This window comes from Ptychodera flava, chromosome 20 (genome assembly GCF_041260155.1).
Source record: "Ptychodera flava strain L36383 chromosome 20, AS_Pfla_20210202, whole genome shotgun sequence".
In the NCBI taxonomy this organism is placed as follows: domain Eukaryota; kingdom Metazoa; phylum Hemichordata; class Enteropneusta; family Ptychoderidae; genus Ptychodera; species Ptychodera flava.
In genome coordinates, this window is record NC_091947.1 from 21,417,212 (window position 1) to 21,435,957 (window position 18,746).

At 35.7% G+C, this 18,746-nt stretch overlaps 1 protein-coding gene across 1 annotated transcript; it reads left to right on the top strand.

Annotated features, from left to right (window-relative positions):
- The first annotated feature begins 132 nt into the window (after positions 1-132).
- Positions 133-17,771, top strand: LOC139120305 (allantoicase-like). Its single transcript, XM_070684635.1, is given in 12 exon segments — positions 133-297; positions 1,347-1,409; positions 2,067-2,283; positions 3,101-3,186; positions 3,915-4,035; positions 6,149-6,219; positions 6,511-6,645; positions 6,952-6,994; positions 6,997-7,055; positions 7,957-8,014; positions 15,798-15,907; positions 16,592-17,771. Coding segments are annotated over 12 exon segments (1,188 nt in total). The 5' UTR covers positions 133-219; the 3' UTR covers positions 16,739-17,771.
- Positions 17,772-18,746: the final 975 nt, after the last annotated feature.

Genomic DNA, 18,746 nt, shown 5'->3' on the forward strand with positions numbered 1-18,746 from the left:
AAGTTTGTTTACAATTTATTAAACGGCAATTTCCAATATTTATAGCATTTATAGTGTAAATACACAACTGTGAGCTAACTATGTATTTACAGCCACAGTCTTCGAGGGTCACTTTATAGGTCATGACGTGACTTAGTTGTTTGTACAGGGGTCATACTCGTGTGAGAAGGCGATACAGATCCGTGATCCATATTCACGCGTTAACATTGAGAGGACAAAATGGCCCAACGCCCAAGTTCTTCTGTTCACAACGTCAGACCAGATTTCGCCGAGTTAAACGACTTGGCAACGGAGAAGGTTTGCTTATTATCCTCAATTTAGTAACTACTATTAGTAGTAGTGGCAGTAGTAGTACTAGTAGTACACACGTTTTATGTAATGGCAACTTACGTTCTGTAGTCTAACATCTGCACATTTCGGCCTTCGTCTATGGATGAAGGCTGAAACGAAAACGAGGTCGAGATGCCGGACCACGGAATGGGATAGTGACTGACATGCTGCATGATTTGTTATTTGGCTTCACCGTCACACAATAAATACCATATATCAGACTTCTATTATAATAGTTCCATGACGAAGAAAAAGGGGAAAAATGAAAGGGGGAAAGTGTTATCTTCCGTACGTCCTGTGATAATTCAGGGTTGATTCAAATCAGATAAGGGTAGGGACAATGTCAAAGAGTTCATCAGTGACGTTTTGTCGCAAGAAAAGTGCTCCCAGATTTTACCTGAAGGTTGCAAATAGTCTACAGCTGTGCGCGCGTCTGTAATGTTTATCGAAAATAATATTGTGAAGTGAAATACAGTCAGCATCCACTGTATCCTGATATGAAAATCTAACTAGGTCAGTCTTGTTGTTGACCCCGATGTGCTGAAGGGTCTATAGGAAAAGGAATGAACAAGCCTTAAAGTACTTGCCCTGGCATGTCAAACTCCCTTATCTAATCTTGACGGGGCGTTCAGTCCAAACTAAATGTCCGTTTGAGATAAGATATTTCATGTCTAACGATCACCCTCTATTTGTTGTCATTTTGGCAACTTAGTATATAGTGTGACACAATTGTGTAAGGGACACTGAAACTTCAGTACCTGATAGAAGTTCAAAAAGTTTTGCCTCAACTTCTCCCCTTTCGCTATTACCCATTTTCTTTTGATATTGAAGATGGTAGAGTCTGTATACCCCAGAAAGTTTGGAAAATAAAATGCTTCTTTGTCAGAGAGGAACATTTTATATGTCAAAACCTATTCATTCCATAACTGTGATGGATATTTTTCCTGATGTCAATCTTTTGATTGTCCTACTTTTACTACCGGATGAATTTACAACTCTTGTGTCTTTTATTACAGTGTGGTAGTGAAGTTTTGTTTGCGACTGATGATTGGTTTGCCGTGGCAGAAAATCTTCTGAAGGTGATAAAGCCATTTCTTTTTTTCTTATCATGTCTTAATCCACAGTCAAGTTACGGTAATGCACTCCATGAAAATCAAAGGTTTGAACTTGATATGTTTGGCTGTTCTGTCTCATAATCAACATCAAATGCAAATTTCCTGACGAAGCACAAATTTCAAAAATAACTCGTTTTCCCAATAATTTCCATTTTGAAACACGGGTAATTTGTTTGTACAATGAGAAAAATGGAGTTTTTGATAATCTCTTCATTGTCATATATGCTTTTGTCAGTTTTAGCTGTCATGCTCCTTTTTGAACAGCGCCCTCATCGGTCAAGTATGTATCTTTTTGTTTTTATTGATCATACTCTTGCATGTGTGTATTTTTTTTTAATATACAGCGTTCAATCACGGTATATGAATATTCAATATTGATTATGCTAATATTTGCACACTTAAACAATATAAAAATAGTTTGCATGAATGACTTTATCAGATGATACTAGATGACAAATGAAATTAAATTCATTCTGATTGAAGAGTAAAATTACAGAAATCTTCAATATGCCAAAACGTCTAAAAAATGTTTATCATAAAAATTAATAAACATTTCTAAGCTTTACCTAAATACTGTGTCACTCGAATTGCATTAAATGTTACCCTTACATCAACTTCCAGGCCGAAGAGCCAGTTTTCAAAGATGGCCTCTTCACCCCGTATGGGAAATGGATGGATGGATGGGAAACGAGACGGAAGAGAATAAGTGGACACGATTGGTGTGTCATAAGACTCGGAATCCCCGGAGTTATAAGGGGGTTTGATTTCAACACTGCCTTCTTCACGGGGAACTACACCCCGAAAGTGTCTGTCCAAGCAGCCTGCTTGAACGAGGATGGTGAGTTGATCATGTCATTGTAATGTGACAATTAAGATAGCTATGCTGAAGAGGGAACATGTCCATCATTGCTGACCATAGAAAGGTGCAGTCTCAATCCATTTTTTTAAATTCAGAGTCAAATCAACAATATCTTCATTGCCATGATGATAATGTACTTTTTGTACCTTCGGAAAAAGGAATGACCCTCGTATGTGTTCATCAGATTTCACCAAACCAGATTGTTACATATGCACAGATAGGATTTGGCAGTGGCCCAAAGACTTCCATCTTTACTACATCATATTACAGAATATGCAGGCCTTTAATCAGAGCAGTGCTTGATCCTTCATGAAAATTAACTTTGAAAATTCAGAAACTCCTTTTCATGACACTCAATTAAAAGAATACTCATTCACTCCTATTTCCCTGTTTAACTGTTGAACTTTTCCCATAGCTTCCATCGGGCTGTACCAAAATGTGCTGAAAAGTCCGTTAAATTATTTATTTCGAGGAAACAGCATTATAAATGCATTTACTTGAATTCGGAATATCTCTGATTTTCTACGTTACAAAAATTATGACTCTGAAATTTTATTGTCATCTGCTAAATTCATACACAATGGCAACTCCCGGCTCCTTTCTTTTGGATTTTGATGAAAATGGTGTAGTGTTATAAGCATTCTGTACATTGCATTCATCGTAACAAACAATGTTTCTTAAGAGTTATTCTCCAAAAACATAATGGAGGTAAATATGTCACAGGAATGAGGTATTAGGTCTTACTCTCATGGTTAACCAGTCGACAGACTTCGCTTGTTTCTCCTCGTTTTCACAGAAGTTGAGTTTCCTGAACGTTCGGTTGCCATGGGAACAGCAGCCTCCAAAGAACAAATAGACGCAATGGCTGCGTTGAAGACAGAGGTAAAATGAACTGTACACTGGTATTAACCTGTTCACCCCTAATTCCCTTTAGACAGGTCCGCGCTCATCATTGATCGCAAGTAATGGTTTGGGCTAAACCATGATGATGAGAGGGTTAAGTATCCCAAAGCCATAGCATAGCATCCCGGCTCTTCATCAACTTTTTCAAGACTGTTTGCTTTTTACCAAAGCAGTGCAAATTTGATAATTGTTCTTGAAGAATTCGCAAAAGCTTCTTTACAAAGTCAAATTAACCATCTCTGTTTCTGTTGAGACAAACTACAGATTATCTTTTTAAGCATTGAAGGGCAATTTTGCATGATGACCAGTTTCAAGTTGACAATACACTCAGAAAACCAAATTTTTTTCTTCTGAACTTTCATAAGCAGTTCAGCTGTGGTATGTTGGGATGCAAAAGAAGAATATTTGTTTCAATTGCAAATACATACCAATAGAGTGTGGTTTTTAAAATCTCTTCATACACACGATAATTCCTACATTGTAGCATGAAATTATAACGATTTTATACCTTACCACAAAACTGTAGTGAAAATTTGAAACATGAAATTAAATGAGATATGTTGGCCTAGCAGGTTATCCTGTAAAGTCATAATACAGTAATTCTATTCGTAATCTAAAGTGAGTATACTGCTATAAATCTTGACCTTCCCAGTCCGATATTGTTGTATCTTTTGTGTATTTATCCATTGAGTGTATTTTCTGTACAGGATTGGGAGGAACTACTGCCGATGGTTGCTTTGAAGCCTGGCTATCAGGATACTTGCCACAACTATTTTGCTTGCTCAAGTAGTAGACGTTGGACACATATCAGAGTGAACATGTATCCAGGTATGCACTTCTCAGCAGTTTGGTGCAACTAGTCCCACCTATATGATAGACTCGGTATTGTTGCAGACGTGTCTGTTTGTCTGTAGAGAAGCGATAATCTGATGTTCTGTCTTGTTGGTTCAGCCTACATCTTTCATATTCACGAGTAGTACACACGAACAACATTTTGTATCCTACAATGCTACTGCATAAAGTATAGACATGGGATGTTGTTGTAAAACACACGAACAGAATTAATGATAGATGAATGGTTCATTTGAATAATTTCCCCGAATCTCAACATTATGAACAACAATTTTTTTTCTCATTCAAGGGAGCAGCATTTCACTGTAGTATGACTTTTTGTGGTGTTGTGGTCAACATGAAACTCCATGGTAACACATGCAAAAGACCAGATATGAACTGAAAATGCTCACGTGTTTAATTATATTGCAGTTATGTGTAAATTTTGTCATTCTTGCTTTTCTGGTTTAAATATTTCTTGTTGTTTTTCTGGTTGTACTGTGCAGAAATCATTGTCATAACATCAACGTAGAATTTTCCTGCACTGAACGGATAGAAACAACATTTATTGTTGATCTTTGGTACCCATACTGGTATATACCAATTCTGATCAAATTTGAGCGACACCGTATAATTTCGGTATTTTTGAGTAATATCACTAATTACAAAGATCATTATATATGCAAATAAAGCCTTAATTAACTTAACACTACTAAATCCTTTACAACACAGTTAGATATCAGTTGGATCAGTATATGCAGCAGTTTTCATCACATTTGATGCAGTTATTTTGGAGTTATATGACTAATTATCAAACTTCATGAAACTTCATGAATATGCAAATGAGCTATATATTAACTTGACACTGCTCAATGCTTCTCAGTACAATTGGATATTTATCAGATCAACATCTTTAGCAAGTTTCATTAAATTTAATGCTGTAATTTTGGAGTAATATCACTAATTACAAAGTTAATTAAATATGCAAATGAACCCTTAATTTACTCCACACAACTAAATGCTTTACACCACAATTAGATATCTGTCGGATCAGTATCTGCAGCAGATTTCATCACATTTGGTGCAGTTATTTTGGAGTTATATGACTAATTACAAAACTTCATAAAATATGCAAATGAGCTATTTGTTAACTTGACACTGCCAAATGCTTCTCAGTACAATTAGATATTTATCAGATCAATATCTGTACCCAATTTCACTGACTTGGGTGCCGTAATTTTAGAGTTATATACCTAATTACAAAGTTCATTAAATATGCAAATGAACCCTTCATTAACTTCACAGTACTAAATGCTTTATACCACAGTTAGATATCACTCGGATCTGTATCTGCCAGCAGATTTCATTACATCTGGTGCAGTTATATCAGAGTTATATGACTAACTACAAAACTTCATAAAATATGCAAATGAGCTACTTATTGACTTGACACTGCCCAATGCTTCTAAGTATAATTAGATATATATCAGATCAATATTTTTTGCAAGTATCATCAAGTTTGGTGCAGGAATTTCAGAGTTATGGCACTAATAACAAAAGTTCATTAAATATGCAAATGAGCAGATAATTGACATGACACTCACAGTATCATGATAATGCTCTGAGATTGTCATCTGTGAAAAGTTTCATGAAATTTTGTGCAGTATTTCTTGATATATGTCTACACTGTCATTACCGTCTCCATAGGGAAACCATTGTACGGAAAAAAACGATATTGCATAACTTCATTAATATGCAAGCCACACTAACCAAAATCTAATCAGTTCTTGCAAGTAGCATATGGTACCTGTGTACCAAATCTGACTTGAATCCGTTCAGGCATTTTTGAGTTATCGTGTAAACAGACAGACAGACACACACACACACACACTAACACACACACACACACACACACACACACACTGACACACACGGACAGACAGACAGACATCGCTATGACATTAGCCCACGTGTTCACACACGTGAGCTAAAAATACCAGATTTTTAAATTGCAGGGCTCTTGACATACATTCTTGTAAGAATAATGATATCACTACAATTAATCTAATTCAAGATTTCAACCTGTCGTTATCACCATCATGTATTTCAGATGGTGGCATAGCTCGTTTGCATGTGTTTGGCCAGGCTGTTCCTGATTGGTCCAAGATGCCTCAAGGCAAGGTATATAGTATTAGTCTTTTATACCTGTGGTAACATGGTTCGGTTGAAATCAGAGTGCCTTCTTCAAACAACTTGTAACAAGTACTTACAGCTGTAAAGTAAGCCATCAAACATGCAGAAAGTGGACTCAGAGAATCCAATAAATTTGTAATTTTGAAGACAGTAGAAAGACATCCAAAGAAACCTTTTGTTAGAAATATTTAATAGGGTGTACTTGGAGACAGATCCTAATGCAGCGGATCATCAACCCTTCATTCCTGAGATTGGTTACCCTTTGTATTTTATGGTTAGATCATTGACCTGGTTGCCATGGAGAATGGTGGTATATGCATCGGGTACAGTGATGTCCATTTTGGCCATGCAAGGAACTTGATCAGCAGTGGTAGATCAGCCAGTATGGCAGATGGATGGGAGACAGCTAGACGAGTAAGTAATGGAAAATATTTTTCCTCTTATTTCGACAGCAAGTTTACTTTTTCTATGTTAACTACAGTGACAGTCTGAAGCATACGTTTCCAATCTGATGATTCAATTATAGTTTCCACATAGCCAACAAAAATTTATAAAATGTTTCATATGACATCCAGTCAGCTGCATATTTGTGATACACCAACACTTGTATATTAGATGTGAGCAGCTTTTAAATAGACTTCCTCAAAGTAGCTGAACTATTAGAGAAAATCTGTCTGAAGAAGACACTTCATTTTTTCTGAACATATTTTATTATTCCAGCTTGACAGGCCAGAGATTCTGAGAACTGATGATAAGGGACATCTTATCTTTTCGGGAAAGAATGGTGTGTATTCAGGCTTGGCAGCCCGGGATCTATCAAACAGGTATGCAGTATGGAGTATTATACTGCCACCAGCGGCAATGTTATGAAATACTTTTGTTTTATCAGTGTGGTATCATTGTATAGATGGGGGTATGCACATCCTTTATTCAGTGACTTCATGGGGTTTACCAAATAAAATGACTTAAATTTGTGGAAACTAGAATCTTGGTTATTGTATAGAGATGAAACCACATGATTTTGGTTTTAAAAGTTTGTTTAACTGTCCCAGCACCATCATTTGTTCGGCTGACTCGCAGCGTGTTTGCAAGGTTATATCTGATCGGTCGATTGTCACTATTCACAGCCACTTAGGGAGTCTATTTGTATTGTTTTCATTATATTGGTAAGATTCAGCCACCCAATTGGATAACAGCTTCGAAATCGCTGCGAGTCGGCCCCATTTGTTTCATTATCCAATTTTTCTGACACAGTTAGATATAGGTAAACTCAAACTGGACATTGCTATCACTGAGGTTTAAGAGGATGTGCTAGAATGGTTAGGGAATCTATTGTCACCACTGTAACCCCTTGCAGTACATCTGTGCTGTGAATTAACTCAGGTGTAAATGGTTAATGTAAATGCTTGAAGTCTTCAACCAGCATCATGTCAGAGAGGATGATACATCCATGTCAATTTTATGATCAATCTTCCTTAAACTAGGCCATGACACTAAAGCACTTAAGCTTTGCAAACATTGATCTTGTTCTCATTGATTCTTCTCATTGATTCATTTATCTATTTATTTATATGTATTCATTTCAAACTCCAACACATATGATACAGTTTAAAACCATATACATCAGCACAAACAGGAGGATTTTAATAAAATTAAAGAAAAAGTCATTTCAGGACAAGAAAGCTGGTTAAATCTTAACATCTCCCAATTCTGTACTCTTTCCAGATTGAAATTGACACAAACCATTTCAAGGGAAATTTTCCAGATTCCTGTGTTATTGAAGGTATGTTCATTTCAGAGAACGTGTCAAAGAATTTTTGTAAAAACACTGTACATTATCCAGGAGCCTATTATGTCAGGGTCCTGTGGTGTTCAGCTGCCATAGATATATACCCACAACACTCTTGTAACAGTAAAGTGTTAACATCTGTGAATTAATCAAAATTTATACAGACATATTTTTGGGCTTCTTGTAAAACTATTGCACTCAACAAATTGTATACTATGTAAGACTCGGAGTGAACTGTTGGTATAATTAGTCACATGGTTCAATTATCCTTAACCCAATTTATACATATAAGACTACCATTCACATAACGGCACTGGACCCAACTGTATAGTTTAGGCAAGGAGTTTTGGCGACAGTCACTGTACATTCTTCAATGAAAATTAGATGCGAAGCCTGAAATACCAATCATATATTTTGTGTTCCATGAAATAATTGTATTGTCTCTTGTAAAACTCAAGTGAAGCTATGCTGCAAAGTTGGATCACTCTTTGATGGAAAATGGGGGGGGGGGGGGGGGGGGGGGGTTAAAGGCTTAAAATGTAAGAAGCAATGACTTTACTATGTTTTTGCTGCCATTTTTGTGAAATTCACTGACATGCAAATTTGCAAAAGCATGATGACATTTCCAGTGTTGTAGTTTCTGTACAGTGACCAGTATCCAGTATCTGATATCAGTAGCAATAACAGTAAACATTGCCATGTACAGTGTCTGAGTGAAAGAATGATATACCAATGCTGTAGGCATTTCAATATGTCAAAAAGAGTGATGACATTATGTTTTGATACTCAAATAGTTTTAAAATGTAATAGGGAAACACCTGTACTCTCATTAACAATTGAAGGATTTCCCTGCGGAAAATCCCCTGACACTTGCAAGCAGATCTGCCACTTTCAAGTTGGTAGGCACTAAACTGAAACTCCAGATCTGCCACTTTCAAGTTTCTTGGCACTAAACTGAAACTCTAGACTTTTAGTTTGTCATGAAAAAGTGCTAAAGCCAAGCTGTTAGCTGTATCTTTTTGCATTTTGCAGCACTATTTCATTCCTTGGCAAAAGATTCAGTTTTGTATTCATAGCTTTTATGTACTCACTTGTGGTGGTTATATATTACAAGTAAAAAATTATTTAGCTGTTAAAATCTAAGTTGTATATTCCTTGCCAACGTTTGAAAGACGTTCTGTGGTAACATTTTATTTGTAACATGTCAGTGAACATTTTCACATATTATTTTGGATTGCAAACCATTTTCTAAAAAGTATGCAAATCAAACTACAGCTAATGGGACTTAAAGAAATTTAACTTTATAAACGATATGGGTAAATATTTATGAAGAGTCAATCTTCAATAGTGATGTGCAATTGAGGATGGTGAATATGTGAACTTTTTAATGGATTATCAATGAAACTGAGTAAATTCTTTCCACTTCCAACATTGGCACAACCCTGTTTGTAAGACAGTGCAGAGAGAAAGAGGGTGAAATTCATAAGGCATGACATGTTTTCTACTGTCAAATCAGTGATCACAGCAAACCTGTTATTGTTCGGGGTTAATTTAACCTGTTAACCCCGATTCCCTGTACAAAGGTCCTAAATCACCACTGATAACAATGGGTTTGGGCCAAACCATTGTGGTTAGAGGGCTGATGGCAGATGTGACATTATCAAGGAGAGGCAGCTAGTTTTCAGGGAGTCTCAAGTGCCAATTGTTTACTGACTACAAACAAAACCTTGTTGGTGATTGACTATTGACAGCAGGTCAATTCATTTGTGATGTATTATCTTAATTAGTTTATCAAAACGTCACTGGATTAACATCTTTAATTTTAGTAAAATTAATCATATCGTTACGAAAATTGTCCTTGAATTTTTTGAAATAGTTAAAGATGGACTTTATTGATGGAAGAGTAAATAAGTGAGTGAATTAATTGTTAATATTAGTTTAATTTTATCATTTAAAAAGCAAATTTGGTCATGTAAACAATAAAATAACCCAACTAATTGCTTTTTTGTCCATCCTTTTAAAATCTGCACGTTTTTGTTTTGCATGTGAATCTCTTGAATTAAAAGAGTCTTTTCACAGTGCCATTAGCTTGTTCAGTCCTTGACAAGTGATTTGAGAATTCAAGTCACGGAGACTGTTAGACTCTGGAGGCTGTCGAGAAGTGAGTTGACATGCTCGCCCTCCTCTGTCTTCATTAAAGAATCAATGTGCCCTGTTCTAAAGACAAGATCTTGTGAAGTCAAGTGTGCAAAGAGGTTAATGAGTCAACAAACAGTCTGTCTTTATCGCAGATCTGTCTCTGAATTCATCTCAGAGAAACTGTCCAGCCATATCAAATTGACTTCATGTTGGACTGACTGATGACAGACATACCACTTTAGCATAAGGCTGTACAAGTTCTTGCAGAAACCTCACAAGTATGTTTTATTTTTTTGTTTTTAGGTGGCGTTGCACTTAACCAACACACTTTTTTTCCGAGCGATATTTCTTATGAAAGATTAGTAAACATGAAAACCCCCTAATAATATATTACTTTTAAAAAGCAGAAAATCATGTTTTTTTGTAGCAATAGTTTACTCAAACAATGAAAGGGTACATATTTGGGGTAGAAAAACTCAATTTTGGTATTAATGATAAAACTAAATTTAAGTGAAAAATTTGATATTACCATATGAAATTTATTACCTCAGAGTGATAATATAGTGATTAAAATCATGATAAGCAAAATTGAAATGACTCATATTCAAAATGTGGGAATTTTATTGCCATACAAAATTGTCATTTTGGTATAAATGTATAAAGAATATATAATATAAGATGTTGCATAGTATTTCAACACCCAATTGTCATTCACTATTTTGAAAAATAAAGGTTTAAAGTTGACTTGAAGAAATTTTGAGTGAAAATTTGTTAAAGTCCTTAAATTTCAAAGAGCGTACCACCTTAATTGTACATAACAAACATTAGCTTTGAAAGAAATAAACTTTTCACTTCTGTGTCTGACAAAGGAGTCGCAATTCATATCATTAAATGCTTGGCCGTCTATAATTGATCCCTAAGAGCTATAATCATGCTATGTTTTTTTTGCTACTGTGTAAATGAGCTGGACAATGCATATCATTTGTTACGGCAGTACAATTGTCATTATATCTTAAAAATTACTTCAACACAAAGACGGCTGCAACAGATCAGTTTGCTACCAACACATGAAAATCTTTCAAGCCAATGATCAAGTTACTGTTAAAAATACCAAAACAAGAAGGTGAACAAACTCACAATTTCTTAGATGCTTTTCCCAATGTTGATATGTAATATTTCCCCTACATGAAAACACATTGATGCAGGAAATGTGGGCGCATCATCAGCATGAGAAGTAAGTTTAAAGGAAACAAAGGCCACTGTTCCTTATATCACCAGGATTTAATTCATGTGATTTCAAACAATGCAAGTTTGTGTATATGTACATTACCAGATCTAACAGAACGAGATTCTACAATGCAAATATTTGGCGATGATTGTCATCTGCATTGAAAGTAATTTCACAAAATGGCCGTTTAAGTTAAAGCATATTCACTTATGAAAACAGGGGCTGAAAAATGTCTGGGTATGTTTGACAACAGAAAAAACTACTTGAGTGGCCAGCAGACATCACATCAGAAAGACTACTTTAGTGAAGCTAAGTAGTCCTTGCACACAGATGACAAATTTGATGAACACTCCACTGATAGGCAGAGAATCTGACGGCAGGATTTATATTCCCAGCATTTCTCTACTTTTCCTTTGACATGACAGGCTCCTCAAGGTCTCCGTCTTGTTAAATACCCTTGTAGAAGAAAAAACAACAAGATCAGAAGCAGTGTTCCTATCCATTCTATTGACATTTGAGTGAGTTAAGTCTAATTTCACTGACAGGTCACCCATCTAATCAAGAAATGGATAGTTTGTACTTCAAGTCCATTTCATGAAATTAACTTCCTCAAGATATTGCACATACACAACTGTTGATGCTTTTTTCTGTGTCAGCATGCAGGGTACTATTTGCAATATGACGTCAAAACAAACCCAATAATCCAAATCATTCAAGGTAATAAATTTACCAGGTCGTATAGACACAAAAATGACAATTTCAGAAAGGACCATGTTGAACCATGTATATAAGAAATACATGATCGCAAAACTCTCCCAGTTTCTGCCGTCAGCGATGTAATAATCTTCCTAGCACATTAACATAGGAAATATATTGTGATATGTATTGTATTTTCAATAAATTGAATTTCTGTTAGGATATGTACCAGGTACTCACCACACAATAAGAAGACTTCCATCATTTTTCCAGCACTTTGTTTTCCCATATTTACTTTTCAAGTGAAAACACACACACAACACTTCATAAATTTTTTTCTTGACTATATATAGAACATATTTACCCAGTTCAACCTTTTGTAATGTTAAAATCGTTCCCTATAGATGATGATGATTTTGAAGATGAGCCAAGTAGAGTTTTTTCAAATGTGCCTTAATAGGGAGTTAGTGAAAATATTGTGAAAAATTACAGTAACTGTGCTGCAGTAATTCACCATTCAGCTGTTAAAACACACCTGACGCAAACACAGGTAGGGTTGGCAAATACCATTAACACTCTCTCGTTTTGATATGACCCTGAACCAACGCATAAAATTCCATCAAGCAACATTGTCATTACTCATATTATTGTATTGGAATGCAAAAATCCAAGACAATGTCAAAATTTTCATTTTTATAGAAATCGCACGAGTGGGCTAGATAAATTTGCCAGTCATTGGTACATGTCATGTAATTTGGTAATTTACATGTAATTATATATGAAGATTTCATAGTGGTGCCTCATCTCAGACCCCACAAACCCCACACCTCACATATTTCCCTTCCCAAAACCTCTGTAGCAAAAATATATGATTGACACTTTTTTCTTTACTGCTAATTCTAAGCAACACTTAAATCCATCCTTCATTCTTTTTGGTATTGCTAAAAAAAAAAATTAATACTCACATCAGTCTATGTGTTTTTTAAACAGTCTATCAAGAGAATATGTTTTAGATTATACTAGAATGATGCAACTCTTTGCCAGAATAATCTTTATTTCTGAATGGAGGCAGTTTGACGAATTCAAATCAGGTTTCACATGTACTGAACACTCCCAAAGTTGATATGCCGAGAAAACAAGGGGGCTTTGGTTCAGTATTGAGTAATGTTACACTAATTTTTTAACCTGTTCACCCCTGATACCCAGTAAAAAGGTCCAGAATCACCATTGATGATAATGAGTTTGGGCCATACCATGCTGGTGAAAGGGTTAACTCAGATAGCAGATGACTGAGCATCGACCGTTCCCTGTCTTTTTATAGTAATAGAAAATAGGGACATTCAGACAGTTACAAAAGATAGAACCTCTTTCATCTTCACGGCAGGTTGTCCATATAACTAGTATGAGTAAAAGGATAAAGCAAATCACCAGAAAGATTTGCAATTGATCATCGGTTTCATGTCATCTGATTTAATAATCCATCATACTTCAAGAAGCAGTGTGATGCATGATCTCCATCAAAGTCATTATGGCACAGTTGCCATCCCTATATCTGCATTGTATTAATGTAACAGCATTGTCAGGCGATGTCTCTGCTACTCTATTCAAAACCCTATCTTGTTCATCTGCTGTACATCTATGAAAGGAATTGTGAATTATTGGTAAATGCAAATACATGTGATGTATGAGTTACCTCTAAATAGTTATGGCGCAGCGGCCATCACTGTTTTTATCCCATTAACAGAGCATCACTGTTGCTGAAATTGCCAGGCACCTGTTTGAAACCCTATCTTGTTAATCTGCTGTACAAATGTAAAAGTAATTGAGAATTATATTCCACTGCAAACACGTGCAGAATCAAAACACATCCCCTTTACTTCTTTTCCTGTCAGGTTTTGTGATCACCATGACAACAGCGTCTGAATTTAGAGTCAAGGTGACAGCAGGCTATGATCAATCAGTAGTGGTTACTTAGCAAAGCCAGCAGAAGGGTGTCTCGTAACAAGCCTGTCAGCTATCAGTCATTCCAGATGATTTGTGGTGTTGTGAGAACAGTTTTTTTCTCTCAGCAGTTGAACTATTTGCAGTGAAAAGCACACAGTCAGTCAGTCCCTACCCTACTTCACCAGAGGGAATTCTCACCCTTTAATACAAAAAATTAATATGCCAGTCAATTGAACGCATTCCCTGTCTCATTAGGGACATATATGCACTGTGCAAAATTAGGGGCAACGTTTCATTGTTCTGCTTTCACCTGATACTGTATTTTCTGTTGAACTGAGTTTTTTGCAAAGACAAAAGTGAAGGTTGTGCATAATGGGATTTTGATACTGGTCTGTAATGATGGGGGATTCTCAAGAGAATATATTCATGTGTATAAAAATTTCTCTGTACCTGTGTATATTGACTCAGAAGTCCCAAAGGACAGAGTTTGTATATTGACAGTGTGCCTCATGATATAGGTGTTGTTAGTCCTTTCTTTGGTTATGCCTTGTCTTATTTCCGCTCTGTATTTCCTGACTGAGGAGAAAGTGGTGGGCAGGATCAATACACTTGTGTGTAGCAGTACTTTTTGTTCCAAATAATCTTTTGGATATAACTTGACAAATAGATGTTGAGTATTGTGGTGGAGAACCATCAATAAAATCAAATAAGTATACAATATGCAAAAAAAAATTCTGCATCTTCCCATAAAATGTTGATAACCTACATCACTTTCAATTTCATAGAAATATTTTTATATCTGCAAAACAGTTACAATATTTACATCTTACATGTAAAAGTTACCAGCAAATATCAACAGCAAAATTTATTACCATATCCTATGATGAAAAAATAATCTTCTATATACACAAATGTAATAAACATACAGAAACTGATCACAAACTCAGGCGAACCACAGTTTTCCCCATGGTATCAATTAGGCAGGCTTACCAGACTTTGCTTAGGAGGAAAAATTCTAAATTTAGTCACATTTTTTGATAGCAGAATGTTCCATGGAGTATCACAGTCAGTATTTCCCTGTGAATAATTGAACACAAGCCTCTCTTTTGATAGAACAAAATAAATAACCAAACCACAATCTCGTCATCGTTGGTGAGAAGTAATCCCTCCTCAAAGCGGTAAATTTTAATGCTGCAGTAGATTTTATTTGCTCCATCTGGAAAAGCAGTCCCTCTGAAGAATGAAAATCTATTTTTAATACTTGCTAATGTAACAGTAAGTGGAGTGCAGTATCCCATGAGAGCAGATTCAAATGCGAAAAAAAAGATGGATAAAAAGATGTGAAGCACTGCGTCTGAATATATTAGAGGCCACTTGTTCACCTAAGTAAATGTCAAGTATCAGTAAAAACACAGACATCGATACTTGGATTTTAACTTAAATTTATGATATGCATATGCATATATAAGTTGAAACTACAGTCTCCTAAAGTCACAGTGACACACTTGATTTTCTCTTGACTACGCAGAGGCGTAATTATCTTCAACAGATTTTGGATCTTGTAATTGAAATTAAATAGATTACTGTCGTATGTCACCTTCTGAGTAAATGCTTGGTGATCCTGTCCACCATGATGAACCTTTCCAAAATTCTCATTCTCGGATGTGTTTTGGTTTGACATGTCAATTTCATCACTTTGAATACATTCCTGAAAGCACTTATTCATTTTTGAAATGTACCCAAGTTGCTTTTAACGTTGTTTCCTCACAGGTTGCATAGCAACAGATTTGGAGGAGAAGGCAGCCCAGTCAGTCACTGAAGGCAAAGCTGTGGGTAATTTTGAAGGATGGACTTGGAAGACTATACTGCCACCATACAAAGTAAGTGAGAGATAGTCAGTCTTCTTAAAAATGTGAAAACAATTCTTTGATGAAAATGCTGTGACAAATCATGCAACGATGTTGCAATTTTGTTCTACAGCTTTTAACACCCCCCTGGTTTTGGGTCTAAACCCATTATTATCAGTGGTGAGAGGGAATCTGTTTACAGAAAATTGTGGTGGACAGGACAGTTTACAAGGGTCTAAGTTGCCAGACTCTTTTATTCATGATGTGAGTGTGAAGTACACGGAGTTGCAGTGTTTTCTACAAGTGTGCAGATTACTCAGCATGAATTTCTGAGACAATTTATGAGACATAATATCATCAATTTCTTCATAACTGTCTGCAAGTATGGCATGAAATGTGCTTTGTTAACCACTCTTCTGGCATGATTGAAGATGTTAACTACATAATACACAATAAATGAACAGAAATATTTTCCACATACAATGTTTGACTTTAAATGTATTTTTAGTTTTCAGTATTGTGAGCAAGGTCTTGCTGCAATTCTGATTGAATATAAATCAGTTTTATTGAAGCAATTGCAAATGTATACACTAAAAAATTTTGTTATGCGTATTTTTGTTTGGCGGAAAATTAATACTTTTCAATTAATTAAAACTGTAAATCATATTGCAATTTTTCATATCTTATTCAATAAATATTTCATCGTTTATTTTTCAGCTTTCTGCTCACAAACGTCACAAAGTCCGTGAGAGCGAAGTATGCAGTGTAGGTGACATTACTCATGTACGACTGACCATTCGCCCAGATGGTGGAATTAGCCGTTTAAGGTTATTTGGTATTCCAGTTAATGCAGGCATTCATTAACGATAACAAAAGTTATGATGTGGAAATTTAGTAATTTTTCTATCGGATTCAAAGTGCCAAGCCAGGGTACCCACCAACCTTGCCAAGAAGTCAGTCATCAAGAACTACTGACAATTAATACAACAACCATGTGTAAAACACAGTAACAGTAGGTTGGTATTGTTAAGTGGACATTGGATTCAGGGAAATAATGGTTTGCATTTTCAGAAAATAACAAAACTTACAATGTATAAATTCAGTAATTTTTCCATCTGATTCAAGCAGAGTATCTACCCACCTTGCCTAGAGGTCGGCAGTCAAAAACTGCGGACAATAAATACAAGAGCCTTGTGTGAAACACAGCGACCATAGGTTGGTGTTGTTAACTGGGCATTCGATTCTTGGAAATTAATGGTTTGTATTTCTAAAAAATATGCTGGCGTTGGCAGATGCATAATGGTGCTAGTTCCATGAAGGGGCCTTTTATAAGAATTCCTTACTCCATCATATTTTTAGCATTCTATGGTCTAACCATTTCCAATTTAGAATGGTGCAAACCACACCTGTGAACAATGATACTCAAGCAATCAATTACTGATTGTTCAGTAGATGAGTTTGTAGCCTATATGTTTGATTGATTGCATACACAAGCCCAAATTATGTTTGAATGATCGTATTAGAGAAAAAAATTATAGAGATGTATATCCTCATCTTGTAAACTATGCGTCCTTTTCAGTAGATTACATCTTTCACATTTAGCTTTATAACAACTCCCAATCCAAGCTTAAGTCTCTCCTGCTTTTTATTATGGTTTTGTTATTCTTCATACAACAGTTGCCGATAATTTTGATTGAAAAGATGTTAGGAATTTAACAGACGTGTATGTCATATCTGGTGATGATTTTAGACCAAATAATTATATTTTTCACTTTTGGCCTCGTAACAACTTCAGTCCCAGCTCAAGTCTCTTCTGCTTTTGTTTTTATTGTTTTGTTATTCTTCATACCGCAATTACCAATAATCCGGATTTAAAAGATACGGGGAATTTAACAGATGTATATGTCATATCTGGTCTGATTTCAGAGCGGATGGTATTTCATACCTCATCATGTTGTTAAGGTAGAATGCGCCCCAGGGACACATATTCGGATTTTCAACATTTTACAATTCTTTTCTTATCTACAACTTGTGGCGGCTCGTTTTAAAGCTCTGTGAGGAAGAAAAATTTCGAAAAAATTTTCATCAGAGAGTTAAAGCAGGAATTTCAAACATCGGTAAATGTTAGGTAATTTGTTTCTCTAGCACCAAAATTTGCATGGCGATCACCGATTTGTATTTTTAATTTGGTAAGGGAATGGTTGGAAGATTCATTGGGGAAAGTTTGAGCAGAAGTTTTAAGTCTTTCACTTTCGAGGCGTATGCTACCTTAAAGCAAGCTCAAATATTATTATGTACACAAAATTTTCAACTAAGAGCAAAAGTAAAAAAGCATCGTAGCAGGTACAAGAATATTGTTGTCAGCAATTCTCATTCACAGTAGCAATTCTTGCACAGTATTTTTTTGGTGAATATTCACATGCTGTTCAGTATAAAGGCAAAGAAACTTATTACAGTTCCTGTTGCATCAGCTTCTCGGGAACCCAACCTGCTCTTAATATTATAAATAAGTGATTAATTCAAATTTGAGCGATTGGCAAAACCATCAGAAGTAATTGTCCGTAAATGAAGAATAATGCATCGGCAATGGCAAAACTGAACTCAATGTGCATATTAGATTAGAAGTAATGATATTCAAGGAGCTGAAAAGAGCGTTGAATTCCGATTACCGGGCCGTGTTACATTCTCTGGAGTTTGTTAAATGTAGGAATTTTAGTTCGAGAAGAAATAGAAGTCAGCTTTCTTGCGTGATACAAGTCTGGCGAATGGGTCGGAGAAAAATAGTGAGGGCACCAGCCAACATAGCAAGTCGACCTCTATCAAGTCGGCAATTGACTGAGTTCGTGTAGTTTGCGTGTGAGAGCTTCAGCAG